Source organism: Astatotilapia calliptera, chromosome 13, assembly GCF_900246225.1.
Source record: "Astatotilapia calliptera chromosome 13, fAstCal1.2, whole genome shotgun sequence".
In the NCBI taxonomy this organism is placed as follows: domain Eukaryota; kingdom Metazoa; phylum Chordata; class Actinopteri; order Cichliformes; family Cichlidae; genus Astatotilapia; species Astatotilapia calliptera.
Genome location: NC_039314.1, coordinates 13,591,203 through 13,607,265, shown reverse-complemented (window position 1 = coordinate 13,607,265; position 16,063 = coordinate 13,591,203). Strand labels below are relative to the sequence as shown.

The 16,063-nt window shown below is 41.1% G+C and overlaps 1 protein-coding gene across 5 annotated transcripts; it reads left to right on the top strand.

Annotated features, from left to right (window-relative positions):
* The first annotated feature begins 1,396 nt into the window (after positions 1-1,396).
* On the top strand, positions 1,397-12,640 carry oga (O-GlcNAcase). Of its 5 annotated transcripts, none has more exons than XM_026189805.1 (19): positions 1,397-1,922; positions 2,353-2,404; positions 2,497-2,594; positions 2,720-2,850; positions 2,948-3,119; positions 3,217-3,315; positions 3,417-3,701; positions 4,353-4,511; positions 4,617-4,799; positions 5,038-5,315; positions 5,404-5,607; positions 6,079-6,253; positions 7,696-7,749; positions 9,154-9,239; positions 10,352-10,456; positions 11,256-11,347; positions 11,428-11,620; positions 11,717-11,876; positions 12,163-12,640. In XM_026189805.1, the coding sequence occupies exons 1-19, from the start codon at positions 1,757-1,759 to the stop codon at positions 12,297-12,299; spliced, it is 2,829 nt and encodes a 942-aa protein (XP_026045590.1). In that variant the 5' UTR covers positions 1,397-1,756; the 3' UTR covers positions 12,300-12,640. The 5 variants fall into 5 exon arrangements, with proteins under 5 accessions (XP_026045590.1, XP_026045591.1, XP_026045589.1 ...); XM_026189806.1 differs by having other exon boundaries at positions 4,617-4,807; positions 5,040-5,300; XM_026189804.1 differs by having other exon boundaries at positions 4,617-4,807; positions 5,040-5,315.
* The last annotated feature ends 3,423 nt before the right edge of the window (positions 12,641-16,063 follow it).

The window sequence follows — 16,063 nt, the reverse complement described above, 5'->3', positions numbered from 1 at the left end:
TTACTTCAAATATCAAGTTATTTTCTCAGAGAACGGAGTAAGTCGAACTACTGCGATAACCTGAAATCTTGACTACGGATGGAAATTTTTCTTCAGTGGTGGAAATGAGCTTCCATAGCTGAAAGCTGTGCCTCCTGTTCTACTTTTAGAAACTCCAGGAACCACATGTAGGCCTGCAGCCTGAGAGCAAAGTGCTTTATTAGGATAATATGGCACTAAGGTCTTCAAGATATGCATTTAACTACTGCAGAGACTCCACCCATCCTACATCCACCTGTTTGACCACTGCCCTCAGGGAGATGCTACAGGTCCAGCCAAACCAGGACTAACACACACTAACACACTGTTCCAGTTTTTTTCCACAAGCCATCAGCTGTACTGAACACGCACATCAGCACCTCTCACACATAAACACCACCACCACACAACACAAGTGCAATACCTCAAAGCAACCTTGCACATCTGTATAAAGCTTTAATATGTGTATAGTTGGCATTTTTAGATTTGTTTATTGTTAGCTACTTGTTTGTTTTATTGCTATTTATTATAAATGCTGATAGGAGAGGGATCTTGATATAACAGCTACCCACTATTTTAATCATTTGTTATATTCCTTTTGATACTCTTTTTTTTTTTTTTTTTTTTTTTTTTTTTTTTTACTCTTTATGCAATTCTTTCATTAACTTTTCTTGGCTAGCATCAATGACTGTGTAAAAAACATGTACAAATCTATTCAGGGCCATTGAATTTATTTTTTTGTCCTGACTAGTTGACCTAATCTTTGGACTCACCCCCTGGATATTGTGAAAACTCGCAACCCTGTTTTGTAGTCATTGTAGTAAAGCGCGCTGTGTACTGTGGAAAAGTATAACTGGATTATCTTGACGATTTGGAACAAAGCATGCGCATTTTGCTGACACAGATCATAAACAGATGAGCAGCACCTCCCCTGTTTGAAAGTGGTGTTGGAGCTTAGCTGCATTCCTAATATGGGCTGGAATTTAAAGATATTACACAGCCGGCGAGATGTTCAACGCAGTCGACCAACAGAGCGAATAATTGCCACCCTCTTGTGTATTTGATAAATACGTGCACACTTTGTATCCCCGCTCATTGATAAATGAGAGAGATTGATGATGTTGTGGGTAATCACGCATAAACCAATCTGTTATTTAGCTTCATTATTGCTACATATCTGACTACTATTAAGTGTATTGAGTAAAAAAAACGGATGTCGTTATAATTTTGATGTACATTTTGCCCACAACTGGTTACAAAGGAGGCTAATCCTATCATGCCGTGAACTGAGGTGTAGGCTATATCTTTAACTGTGTAAAATCTTTGCGGTGTTTTGTCACGTACATCTAGTTGTGACTGGTTTGAACTGGTTTCGTGAGCATGCGCACTTGGTGTAAACAGGAAGAAACGACGTAAAGTAGGTCAAATCCACCCATAAAGAAGAGAAAATGCACGGACAGCCACGAGCGAGTGTTTGGTTTTTGTTTACATATTAGCCAAACTAAATGATGATTTGTATCACCTGATAGTAATTTATATCACAGCTTGTAAAACCAGTCAGGGTCTTTGTTTCGAAAACTCGATAGATTCCTTGCGTTAGCTAACATTAGGCTCAGAGTGACGCGGTTTATTTCCACCAGGTTTGCCTGGCAGCATTCGCCTGCTGACCTACATTTGAAAATATTCCCTGGGTTCGTCGCAAATTTCGTGACTTTTGTATCGAGCGAAACGTCGAAAAATGGTTCAAAAAGAAAATACGTTAGAGACTCCTCAAGTGGATGGTGAGCCGAGCCCCAGCCCAGTCTCCGGAGAGCCTTGTGCAGAGGTCCCTGGCCCGGTGGAAGAGACTGTGATCGGAGTCGAAACGACGGGCCTCAGAAAATTTATAAGCGGAGTCGTGGAAGGTAATGTTGGAGAAAGATTATGTATGTAGTTTGGTATCGTCACATATATAAATAAATAATAAATTTGTATCTTAAAATGCAAATATGCTGGTTAATAAAAAAAAATTACCCTTTAAAATTTCATAGGCTTACGTGTATATACAACACGATCTAGTTAATCGCATACAATCAGAAGCTAGGCGTCGAAATGCTGCAGTAATTCCGCTGTCTGTACATGATGAACACAGTGCTACACTTCATGAATTTAAAAGGGACGTCTTTATTTGGGCACATTCCTGAGTAATTCAGAAGATCAGTATTAAGCAGATTCAAGCACGTCGGCACCAAGGGGCAAACTGTCGAAGCGACTAAGCAGCTCGCTGTGCATGCAGGAAACGCACATTAGGACTGCAGGGTGCGTGGAAACTGAATGTCGTGTTTTCTAACGCAGGCTTTTATGGGCGGCCATGGACAATGGAACAGAGGAAAGAGCTGTTCAGGAGGTACTGTGGATCATTTAAGACTGCATGTTGACAGCATTATAGCAGGGTAACTCGGATTGTTTTAATGAGTCTGAAAAAAATGATTTTCACAGGCAGCAGAAATGGGGACTGAATACATACCTTTACGCACCCAAAGATGACTGCAAACACAGAATGTTCTGGAGGGAGCTGTATTCAGTGGAGGAAGCAGGTGATTACCAAGAATGTCGTTGGGGAGACGGGGGAATGATTGTATGATACTTTTAAAGTGAGCCAATTGCATATTAATTATAAATGCACAATAATTTACACTTTTGTCTTTCTCCTGTCTCCTAGAGCAACTCATGACTTTAATCGGTGCTGCTAATGAGCATGGGATAGAGTTCATCTATGCCATTTCCCCTGGATTAGATATTACCTTCTCCAACCAAAAAGAGGTTTCTGCACTCAAGAGGAAACTTGATCAGGTATTGCAGCATTTTTATGAAGAACACATTGAAATCTTTCTTGATGGATATCTACAGCAGTTTTCTGTATTTTACTATGTCATTTCTTCCCTTTCAGGTTTCACACTTTGGCTGCAAGTCCTTTGCCTTACTTTTTGATGATATTGACCACAACATGTGCCCTGCTGATAAAGAAGTGTTCAGTTCTTTTGCACACGCTCAGGTTTCTATCACCAATGAAATCTACCAATATCTTGGCGAGCCTGAAACCTTCCTCTTCTGTCCCACAGGTAACTTGTTTTCCTTGTTTTTTGTACCTGCCTTATTTGCTCATTTTGTGTGTGTTTGCGCTACTTGCTCACTTATTTTTCTCACCGTCAAATTCAGAGTACTGTGGAACATTTTGCTACCCAAGTGTCCCTCAGTCCCCTTACCTCCACACAGTAGGGGAGAAGCTCCTGCCTGACATTGATGTGCTATGGACAGGCAAGTCTAACAGTTTTCCTTGAAATTGCAAACCTATTCATACATGTCTATGTTGAAGACTTAAAAAGAATAATTATTTGGATATGTTGACTTTTCTGTAGGCCCCAAAGTGGTTTCCAAAGACATCACAGTGGAGTCTATTGAAGAGGTGTCAAAAATCCTGAGAAGAGCCCCAGTAATCTGGGACAATATTCATGCCAATGATTATGACCAGAAGAGACTTTTCTTGGGTCCCTACAAGGGCCGCTCCACAGAGCTCATCCCCAGACTGAAGGGAGTCCTCACCAATCCAAACTGCGAGTTTGAATCCAACTTTGTAGCAATCCACACTTTGGCCACCTGGTACAAGTCTAATATGAACGGTGTGCGCAAGGATGTGGTCATGAGTAAGCAACAGAGACTTCTTTCTTTTGTTTGTTTAGTTATTCTGCAAATTTCAAAGCATACCACAGACAGAAAAGATCCAGCTTGAAATGAGTGGGTAAAATGTACTTCATTAAGCAATAAGGAAGGAGGGGAAAAATGAAGATCAGTATCAAATAATTTTATCAAAACCCTTTATGCCTTTGAGGCAAAGGGGTAATTTAACAAAAATAAAACACACAGGGTTTTGAAAATTTGGGTGGGGGTGTACTTATAGTTAGCTGGGGAAATGTAACACCCGATGTAAGGTTTATCGAAACTAGGAAAACATTTCCGCAGTCTGGTTTTAATATACTATACATCTATTTAAGCTAAGTAATGCTTATACAAGCGCACATGGAGTGAAAAGAATCCTGAGCATTGGATTTCTTAAACGCCTTTCATTAAGTTTAGGCCTCAGCTCCTCATATCAAAGTCTGAAGTCATGGGTAGGTACACAATCTTTAGTTACAAGGATTTTAAAGTTTCCAAAAGTGTCATTATCAGTATAATGCTTATTTTGTGTTGATGCAGTATACTCTCAGTATGAAGTTACTGTCATCTTGCACTGAAATCCAGATTATTAATGGATGTACTTCTCTGTTTTTTCTCTCCCCACCTTGCCCCTTTACCAGCTGATGGTGAGGACAGCACCGTTTCTATCCAGATTAAGTTGGAGAATGAAGGCAGTGATGAAGAACTTGAGACAGACATGCTCTATAGCCCACAACTTGCTCTAAAACTGGCTCTCACAGAATGGCTTGGGGAGTTTGGTGTGCCTCACCAATACAACAGTAAGTTTAATCTCCATTAATTTTTTTTTGTTAATAGAGTTTTTAGCAGCATCACCTGAAATGCCTAAAAACCATACCGTATGCACTGACACTCTGTTCTCACAGGCCGGCAGGTGCCTCAGAGTGGTGCCAAAGGCACGGGCATAGATGTGTCATCCATGACTGCTCCCTCTCTTTGCTCCTCAACAACGGTCACAACTGTGTTCCAGCAGCCCATCATGTCTCCAGCAATGCCTGCTCTGTGCCTGGATCCAATCTCACTTCCTTTGGCAAAAAGACCTCAGGAGGAAGAGGAGGTGGAGTTTGCATTATGACACAGTTGTAGCACTTGTGTGACCTTAACTCAGTTGCTAAAAGTACTTGTTTTCTGTTCATGCAGCTCATCACCCAGTAAAATAACCATTGGGTCATTGATTAAAGGGCTAATAATGAAAGTAATTGTCCTCTCTTTATAGTCTGGTACAATCCAGACAGAGGATTGTACCAGACTATCTACAGGTACTTTAACTTTTTACTGGGCATGTGCAGGTGGAGGTGGAAAAGAAGGATTCAGATGAGGAGCCCATGGAGATGGTGGTTGAGAAGCAAGATGAGGCAGAGCCAGAAGCCGAAGTCGACCCAGAAGAGAAGCATGCAGGTCCTATTTTAGCTGACAAGATGGCCGAGGACCTCAAACCTATGGATACAGACAAAGAGAGTCTGGCAGAGTCCAAATCTCCTGAGGAGTCAATTCAAGAGGACTCTGGTAATGATATCGCCCCTATGCAGACAGATGATCAGCTCAAACAGGTGCTGCAAACATTAGTGAGTCATTTCTCCTTTATATCTGCATTTGAAGGCAAAAACCAAATTAAAATGCTTGCAAAGTCTCATTGCTGATTTGGGTCCACAGGAAGTGTTTGTACCAGGGCCCAACGAAAAGGCACTGTTCACAGCAGAGCCTCTTACCCTGGAGGACCTGTGCTTGCTGGCAGAGCTCTTTTATCTGCCTTACGAACATGGACCCAAGGCCATGCAAATGTTAAAGGAGTTCAACTGGCTAAGAGCCAACAGCAGCGTCGTTAGTGTCAACTGCAAGAGGAGAGAATCTGAAAAGGTGGGTGATTTTACTGAAACACGCACATGGAGTGTGTTCAGAGAAGGAGGTCCATTAGATGGCTAGTCTGTTATCAACTAACCACGCTGTTCATGGTGCAGAAAACAAAATGGTGGCTGTGTAGTACCCATACTGCCCATTGGGTGGTGTGGTTATGACGGCAAATGGTGTGCTTGGACTACAGTTTAGTGCTGTGCTTTTTGTGTAAACTATGGCTTCCCTTTCTATGCAGCTTGTTTTGCTTTTAGTTACATATTCACACGTCACAGTGGAAAAGTACAGTTGTAAATAATTTCAACACTCATGGCCTATTGGGACACTTGTATATGATATGTCATAAGTGACATGAGTGGGGGGTTTTTTTTGTTTTTTGGGGGGGGGGGTTTCTTCCTGCTACCACAACTCTTAAGTGGTTTAATGCTTGCGTTTTCCACCAGTATTTATCTTTTTCAAACATTGTGTTGAACACAGGTGACCGAATGGCAGTCACGGGCAGAAAAGTTTGAGGAGATGTGCTGCTCAGTCATCCAGATGTTCACACGGCTATCTAATACAGCTAACCGCACCATCCTGTATGACCTCTACTCTTACCTCTGGGACATCAAGAGCATCATTTCTATGGTCAAGTCTTTTGTCCAGTGGCTCGGTATGTATAAAGGGAACCACAGGGTCCTTATTCTTAGAGAGCAGTAGTTTAGCGTAGAGTCCATTCAAGTGTTGTAATCCTTTACCATTCTCAGGAACACAGTTGCATACAAATTACTAAAGCACATCATTTTAAAAAAAAAAAAAAAAAAAAAAAAATGAAAGAACAAACAGTGTAATGATGGCTCATTTAGCTGCATGGTTTCCATTCTAGACCTGGACTATGTTATTTTTAAGAATGATATGAGACAACAATCTGAATAACAGTAATATTTCTAATCTTCTGCATCAGTTAATGTAGGATTAGTTTTTGGCAAATATCCCCAGCTGAAATTGGTAGCAGGTTATTTGATTAGTTTAGAAATGGGTTAGGTCAAATGCATCACATTTAAATGGATATAAATCTATTAATTGCGCTTTAATTTGTTGATTTTTTTCTTCTTTTTTTCTAATCTGACTGAATGCTGCTTGCACTGCTGCTGTGCTCCCTTTTTATTCCACAACAATTTGCTCCATGTTTGTCTAAACTGAGTATCTGTGGAGAAAATGTCCCAGCAGGGTTACTGCTGCTTGCTGTGTATCCAGTAACATCACTGCTGCGTTCCCACACAGACACTTGCTTCCATTTCTCCGTCTGTGGGGATGGGCACAGGGGAAATCCCAACCCCCCTCCCTTCCTCCATGCCCTAGCGCGCACGCGAGCTTGGAGAGCAAGTTGACTGACTCACTGTGGAAGGCCATTCTGGTGCATAAACAAGGAATCAGAAATATCTAAATTGTCCTTAATATGAATCGCATGCATATATTACAAGAAGGTTGTTGGATTTTTAAGCTACTGAATCATGTGCTCACTCTGTATCAGAGGAGAATGCATCACATTGTAAAAGAGGATATTCTTTCTTTCCCTCCCACTTTCATCTCTCTCTTAAATTAGTCTTTCAGGTGATGTCCTGTGATACAGCATGAGTGACATGGAGTCTTCTCATGACATCTCCATCTTTTCATGGAGTGTTTGTTTGTTAGTCTGAAGCACCAGCATGGCCTGTAGGTTACTCCCTGTAACCCAGTTTCATTCACAGGTTTCTGTCCTGTCTGGCTATATGGTAAAGCTGAGGTCTCTGGCCCACAGTACACAGCAGGCAGCATACCCACACTGGCAAATCCACATTAAAAGTCCACACTGCCGGCTTGATGCTTCAGTAAATGGTCTTAAACGCTCAAGCCTCACCAAAGAAGTTAAAGCCCCATAAATATAGTTACCTGCATGAAGTTCCCAAATATTGACTTCTGCTTTTGCTATCAGCATTCATTTCATCAGTCCCCATATTTTCCCCCCTAGTGGAAGCTGTGCAGCCGGCACTTAGTCACAACCTCCCTGGTTATTGCACTGAGAACACTTACTAATAACTATTTTCTACTGTTTTCTCCCTTCACTATGTACAGATGGAAGAATCCACAGTACAAGTTTCTACTGCTATTGGATCGACAGTGGCCGATGTATGCATATGCAGGCGTTGTCTCTTATGTTCATGTATCAAATTGATCTTTGTAGTTTTATTTTAAAGCTAAAAATTTAAAAGTAAAGGAAAGATTTGGAGGAAAGCAAGCTGCCCTCTGGATGAAGTCACATTTTGCGCAGCGATTTTAAAGTCTGAATACTAAGTGTTAACTCCCAAATTTCTCTTTGGCAGCATCTCTCTAACTTGTTTTTTTGTTTCTGTCAGTAGGCCTGTAGAATTGGCTCAGACCAGCCAGATGCACTCACTCAAGGGACCTTACACTTGGTTTTATTTATATTTAATATGTAATATTTGAGTGGACTCACCCTAAAAAAAAAAGGGGGGGGGGGTGGCAGAAAGACAAAAGAACAAATGTTCCATGTTATTCTGCATAAATGTCACAGTGCTGGATCGGTGCCGTTGCACTACATAATCGGCTAGTCTTTTGCGGTACCCTTTGTGGTTTTTAATCTGGATATCCAGGTTCCCAGTTCCTTCCTGTGGCTGCATCTGTATGCTGTGTTGTCAGTTCATCAAAGGAAATGTTTTAGGTATCAGGGAGAGATTTACATGTAAAGCACTGTTAGGTGTCCTGCACGCGTGCTGCATTTGTCTGGTCACATGACAGGGCTTCTTGTCAACCAGGGGTTGGTTTTTATTAGCAACTTGAATCAGAAGCTTGCTCATTTGTCTTTATATTGATTGGGTTTTAATAATAAGCTGAGAGGTCCTTTAAGTCTGGAAATGCTGATCATGCTGCCTCTCGTCTTCCTGGTTTTTAATGACTTGTGCTACCCCCCCCCCCCCCCCCCCCGTCATGTGACAAGGCAGATAAAATGAGAATGTGACTTCACACAAGGTGCTAATATCAGTGGGGTGACGGCAGCTAAAGCTTACTTTGGTAGCCCATAGACGGATTTTATTTTATTTTTATCCCCCCCCCCCCCCCCCCCCCCCCCCCCCCCGCCCTCTGTATTGGTCATGAAGTCTGTCAGCTTCTCAAATGAGAATTACCCTCCTGAAACACTGAAAATGAAAGACCTGCATCAAATAACTTGCCACGTGGACACCATGTCACATGGAGCTTTTGGGTAACGTTTTGCATTTACAAAGGTGCAGAGCAGTTTTTTGTAAAAGTAATGTGCATCTTGCACCAGATTCCTTCTAGCATATATAAGCTTTAGATGCTTGAGCCCCATTTGATTGTAAAATATATTCTCTACATATAATTCCAAATTGGGTCCTTTTTTTATGTTTTAATGATTAAAAAAAAAATAAAAATTCATAAATATTTTGCTATTAGATATATGACCCCCTTCATTCTCATCTCCCCACTCCCTTCATCTGTATCAGAGAGCCCCATCCTGTGGTAACAATGTCCGCTTGGCTCTGCTCCTAACAGGGTGTCGTAGTCAGTCCTCAGCACAGTTCCTTAGAGGAGACCAAGAGCCATGGGCCTTTAGGGGAGGTCTAGCAGGAGAGTTCCAGGTATCTAATGCACCGAATTTACAGCAATCAAATGGAAAAAAAAAAAAGAGAGAGAGAGAGAAAAAAAGAGTGCTGTGAGCAAAGGCGACGATGGTATTATGTGCATAGGTATGAAGGGGTTTGGTCTGTCAAAGGTGAGCTGATTGCAGTGAGCTATGCTCACGACATCCAGGCTCCATCCCCTCCACTTGATCTCCAAATATGTTTGTGCCCTGGCATTACTTTGGGATATTGGCAATATCTGTGAGGGGAGTGGGTGACCTGAATTCCATGCTGGGAGGGGAAAAAGACAAACAAACTTAAAGCCAGTGTTTGGCGTGGCATCTTCTGATTGTGTTGCTGCTTCTGATCAATTTTGGTTTCTTTCAGCAACTGCTGAAGGAGATGCTGCTTTTCCCTGGCGCATGCAGCGCAAGCGAGTATGGTTAGGTTTTATTTTCATGACATATCATTTCTTTGCAGGAAAGCACAGCGCTCAAAGCCAGCCCTTTGCGAGCGCACGCGCAAGCATCGCAGCGCCAGCGAGAACGCAAGCATGTACGCGATGAGAGAATTCCATGATTAAACACATCAGTCCAGTCTAAAGTGGTGTTTCCAGCCCAGACTCCCAATGGCAACCAAAATGCTGTTGAGTGACTCAGTTGGCAATCATTTAATTCCCCGTTTTGGTTTTTTGTTGCTTGGAGTTCTCTCGGTCTTTCTGCGCTAGCATCATTATTTTTCTCAACAGGAGGGTCCTGCGCAGCGAAGTATTGCGATGCCTTACAAAAGGGAAAGGAGCATCTCCTTCAGCCAGTAAAACCTTAGTCAGACCAAAACGCGAGCCTTTTTTTCTTTTTGTTATGTTTGCAAATGTCTGTTTGTAGTTGGTGCTGTTTCTTTAGCGAAAATGAGAAAGAAGTGAGGTTTGCTCTTGTTGTCCACTGTCAGGTCAACAAGGAACAACAGTTTATATACTCAAGTTGTCTTCAGACTCCAAAGCACTTTTCTGTCTTTAGTTCCTTTTGGGTTGATAGTGGTTCAACTTGGCAAACACACAGTGAGGCAGTCAGCCAGACTAGCACGACACCTTTTCCCTGTGAAACTGACCCTCCTTATTTTGATATCCACAGCGATTGTTGCCAATAGATGGGGCAAACGATCTTTTCTACCAACCTCCACCTTCATTGCCATCCTCAAAAATCTATACCATAAGGCCGTACTTTCCCAAAGATGAGGTGAGATACTTGTTGTTTTTGTTTGTTTTTTTTTTTTTTTTTAGTTAAGCCACACTCCTGTAGTCCTTTTTATAACAGTTGTCAAGCACGGCAAAATTGTCTTGTCTTGAAGGAATTTCTTTAGCTTTGGCACGTTTACTTGTTAATTGATTAGGTTTGCTCATTAAATGTCACAAAACAGTTTGTCACCAGACCTCAGATATTTGTATAAGTATCCTGTCGTCTTCCCCTCATTTCACATAAGTGACAAAATGATGAAGCTGCAACATGTCTGTCTTGGACATCCACATGTTTTGTATGAAACTGATTTACTTCTGGAAAATCCCTTCTAACTAATATGTGACCATATTTTGTATTTCGTCACTTATTTAGTTCCTCTGAGTCTTTATTACATTATCTAGCAAAAAAAAACCCCCACCCTATAAGCAGTTTTTGCCAGGCCTTCAGCACTTTTTCAAATTTTGATGACCATGAAGCTGCGTATTGCCGACATGCGTTGAACACATTAAAACAAATGAAACAAAAAATGAGACTGTAACATTGCATTCACAGGGGATGTTTAAATTTAAAAATAAAATAAAAAAATGTGGGATTTATTATAAATAATGGATTTTTGTCTTTATATTGATTGTAGTGAAAAGCTACAAAAGTCTGGACCAATATTAATGTAAACTGCAAGCTGAGTAATTCGCAGAATCCATATAACTTATGAGTCACTTATTCAAGTAGAGTTAAAGTTGCTAAACTTGGTGTGAACGCAACGGTTTCATTAACAGCTGTTATCGGTCTCATTATGCAGACTGCAGTCTATAAAATATGTAAAGAGATGTACTGTGAAGGCACGGAGGATGTACCATTCTCTGATGACGATCCTGACCTCATAGGAGACAGGTAAGAAAAGGCACATGCATTTGTTTGCAGTCCACACATTTCCCCATTCCCCTTATTAAGGCTTTAATCTGTGTTCACAGGTTAGTAGGAGGTCTCCTGACACTCAGTTCGGACTATGGGTTTGTGTTGGAGGATGATGAAGGGATCTGTGGTTATGCTCTCGGCACCGTAGATGTTAAACCCTTTATCAAGAAATGCAAATTGAGCTGGATTCCCTTCATGCAAGAGAAATACCACAAACCTGACTGTGATAAGGACCTCACAGAGGCTGAGGTATGCTTATAATCCATTTCTTTCTATCGTAATATTGAGCGTTATGATTGTGCGTCCTTTTATTAAGATTACTAAAGCACTCTTTCATTATTGTAGAAGATGATACTGAGTTTCCATGAAGAGGAGGAGGGTCTGCCGGACTCTTTCCTCTCCAACTTTCCCTCTCTCATCAAGGTTGACGTTCATGCCAAAGTCACTGACCCCAGTGTGGCCAAAAGCATGATGGGCTGTCTGTTATCTTCTCTTAAGGCCAACGGTAGGTAGCAGCCAATCGTGTCTTTAGCCCCCTGCCTCATAACCACTCCATAGAAGTATTGATTCATTAAGTTTATTTTTCAAGTTTTAGTAAAGTGGAAAACAAAGGTTCACTTATCTACATGTAATGTGTGCATGAGGCCAAAGTCCAAAACGACAAGATTAGAAGCCTAGATGACTGTTTTTTTTTTTTTATCATAAAGGCTTCTTTACCCCTTTTAGATTTACTGTAAATAAACCAAGGGTAGTGAACTTTGGTTCTCTTTTCTGTGTCCTTTCTCTCTCAGGATCCCACGGCTCGTTCTGTAAGGTTCGACAGACTGATAAGCGAATGTTGGACTTCTATAGTAAGCTGGGATGCTTTGAAGTGGCCAAAATGGAGGGCTTTCCTAAAGACGTCATCATTATGGGCCGTAGCCTTTGAAGAAACATCCTGCAACAATGACGGACAGAGCGAGTTGACATAGTTTAAACGTGTTTGCTACCTTCATGAGAAAACTTTCATGGTGATTTTTATATCACGTTACCAATCTGGGCTCTTTTTAGGATTTGTGTGGAAGCACAGCGGATGCCTGTGCCCCCCCCCCCCCCCCTTAGATGTTTTGGCTCTACTGGATTCAGCACGTCGAAGGCCAAGGAGTGATCTGTAATCTCTTTCACTCAGTAACACATAAGTGGAACCCCTTCTCTGATCCCACTATTCCTTCCTAGGAGGAAGGAAGAGATGACTCCTTGAGACCTTCTTAACCCCCCCCCCCCCCCCCCCCTCCCTTTTTTTTTTTTTTTTTTTTTTTTTTTTTTTTAAATAAATCCAGTGGCCATTACATGAATTTTACCCGCATGCCTGAAATCGGCGTCTGTATCTGAAGGCTGAGCTGTGAAATGAGGGTAGCCCGCATCTAGTGTCGTAACTACCGCTACATCCTGCTTTCCCAGATGTGACATGGAGAAATGGTATAGTCGTTGGCTTAGGTGAAACATCTTTATGCAGGATGTGAAGTGCTGTTTGAGAGTTTGCCTTTCGTTTTCACATCGTGGTATTTTCGGTCGCTCCACCACATACTTGGAGATGGATGCCTTTTTAGGTAGTGTGTTTCTGACAAAATTGATCTGAAGCACCGTGTGTGTGTGTACACATGAAGGGTGAACAGTTGTAGCTTTTTAAGGTTTTGCCAAGCCCTGAATTAAATTGTTGCCACAGGCCAACAAAGCAAATGTCAAAGAGGTCCTTTTGAATTTCTGTTCTAGTAGTAGACATTTGGAAAGCAATAAAAGCTTTCATGTGTTCATTAACATGTTTTTCAGCCATTGCCTTTTTGTTCCTTGCCTTATCATTTTAGCTTATAATTTCAAACACAGCTAGAGATGGCACGTTGACCTTGTTGTTTTTCAAATTCCAGAGATGTAGCCTCACACTCACAGTAAAGCGTCTTGGTTTTTGCTCTACCAGATCCATAACGCAAGCACAGAAACCCTTCAATAAACTAAGCTGATATTGTACCATTTTTAGTTAAGTTAAATTCTATGTTTATCTAATATTGTTGAAATATTTGTCTTTCTAACTTTGCGTAGTTAAAATGTCAAATTTACCACAGTTTGTTTCGTTCCTGTTTGAAAGCACGAATGTTTAAATCGACACTTCCTGAGAGTAGTACACCACGGGACCAAAATGTGTTAGGCTTTTTGCGTTGCTTTGTTTTTTTTGTTTTGTTTTTTTTCTTTTTGGTTGAAATGATGAAGAATCCGAAATCTTCTGTTCCTCCACTAATATGAAACTGCTCATTTCACCAGACCTGACGGGCAAATTCACTCATGTCATCCCTTAATGCTTTGTTTCAGCGTTGCATACCAGTACATGTATTTTCAGCTGCGTTTCAGCGAGGCGCTCTTGGGATCACTGAGGTTGTTGAATCCTGTCACCAAATGTGAAAATGGCAATGGTTTCAACACTGTTTAGTTCAGTTGACGTGGTTTGGAGCCGAAATTCATACCCTTCCTCCCTCACAAGCTCTTCATTGAATGTGTTTTTAAGTCAAAGCTATAATTTGCTTTTATGAATTTTTTTTTTTCTTTTAAAAAGCACTGTCACTCATAGGAGTGTTTAACCGGTTAACTGAGGATCTGTGGTTGTTACTCAGTAGCTGCCTGCCAATGTGATGTTTTGAAACTGTGCATTCATAATGTGCATGAGTTGTAATGGATTTGTTGTGGCAGATGCTGGGGGGGAAAAAAAAAACTCATCTTCATGCTACATAGAGGAAGAAGCATGCCACTCAACCCTATGAATATAATACTGTTGTTCTCGGAGAGTCTGTAAACTCTGTCGATCATAAAGTGTTGTTTTGTTTTCTATATTGAAACTGATGCTGGTTTAGTTAATCTCTTGTCCTGTACAGCCGTTTTACCTGTCAGCCAGGTGTGAAACTCGCCCACGGGATCTGCTATCTGTCTGCTGCAACAGCAGTATAATTTTCACACTTGTCTTAAATGGTTCATTTTGCAGTTTGCTGATGCTTGAGCTTTCTCCTCTGCCAACTAGATTTGATTAATACTTGGCTGTGAAAGAGAAAGGGCTCCAGTGGTAGATTTTCAGTTAAGGGGTGGGGGGATCATTAAAGTGAGTTTTCCATTGTAAAGTTTGTATGTAAAGTATATAAAATGGAAAAACTAATAAACGATAAGTGACTGTTGCTTTGTCCTGTGCGCCACTATTTATCTAGAAATATTTTTTTAATACCTGTCTGCAGTGAAAGATTTCATGTAAGGTTTTTAGAAGTAAAGGGAAAGTAATATCTTTACATAAAGGAATATTGACCTGTTCAGATGGGTCGAAGTGACCTTTGGTTTAATGTCCTTGTTAAAAGAATCTTTATTGCAAACAATTATGTAATAATCAACAGCCAGTGGTTAGGTACACCTGTTCAACTAGTCATTAAGGCAAATATCTAATCGGCCAATCACATGGCAGCAACTCAGTGCCTTTAGGCATGTAGACATGGTCAACATACCTGCTCAAAATCAAACCAAGCATCAGAATGGAGCTAAAAGGTGATTTATTTATTTTTTATTTTTTTTTTAAAGTGACTTGAAATGTGCAATCTGTGATGCCAGACAGGCTGGACTGAGTATTCAGAAGCTGATTATCTACTGGGATTTTTCCCAAAGTAATTTCTAGGGTTTATAGAAAGTGGTTTTAAAAAATCAAAATCAGTGAGTAGCAGTTTTTTTTTTTTTTTTTTTTAAACGTAGAAATGACTTGAGGTCAGAGGAGAATAGCCAGACTGCTTTTGAGCTGATATGAAAACAACCATAACCACTGATTTACAACCAGTGTGTGCACAAGAGCATCTCTGAACACTGAAGCAGATGGCTTACAGCAGCAGAAGACCATGCTGGGGTGCCACTCATGTCAAGTAAGGGCAGGAACCCAAGGCTGCAAGTTACATGAGATTGCCAGAACTGGAAAAAACGTTCTGGATTTCTGCTGCAACATTTGTAATGGTATGATCAGAATTTGGCGTTAAAAAGCTGAAAGCACGAGCTCATTCCTGCCTTGTATCAAAGATTCAGGCTCCTGGTGGTAATGGTGTGACGGGTGTTTTCTCTGCACACTTTGGGCCCCTTAGTACCAACTGAGCATCATTTAAACACCAGTCTGAGTATTGTTGCTGACCATGTCCATCCTTTTATGACCACAGTATGTCCATTTTTGATGTCTGCTTCCAACAGGATAACACTCAATGTCACAAAGCTCAAATCATCTCAAACTGGTATCTTGAACATGACACTGAGTTCACTGCACTTAAATGGCCTCCACAGTCACCAGATTTCAACAACAGAGCACCTCTGGGATGTGACGGAACATGAGATTCCCATCATGGATGTGCAGCAACTGTGTGGTGCTGTAATGTCAATATGGACAAAAGTCTCTGAGGAAGGTTTCCCCCTGGGTGAATCTATGTCACGAAGACAACTCTGAAGGGACTAAGTTTAAGCAGATATTATTAGCATTAGCAGATAGTATTGTTCACCTGTAATATTCTATATTTCACTGTATTTTACATTAAGTTCAATAGTTTTTAAGTTTATTAGCCACCGCTGTGAATCAGCTCAGGTAAATGAGAAGTTCATCACGTGTTTTACTCAGGCAGCGGCAGCGCCTGATTTCTGTAAAAGGAGGCACGGGCG

What these genes read in the sequence shown, in the direction of transcription:
- oga (XM_026189804.1), top strand. Translation starts at nt 1,757, where the DNA reads ATGGTTCAAAAAGAAAATACGTTAGAGACTCCTCAAGTGGATGGTGAG. An exon ending in GTATTCAGTGGAGGAAGCAG is followed by an intron (nt 2,595 to 2,719) that starts GTGATTACCAAG and finishes CCTGTCTCCTAG; the next exon opens with AGCAACTCATGACTTTAATC. An exon ending in TGTGCCTCACCAATACAACA is followed by an intron (nt 4,512 to 4,616) that starts GTAAGTTTAATC and finishes CTGTTCTCACAG; the next exon opens with GCCGGCAGGTGCCTCAGAGT.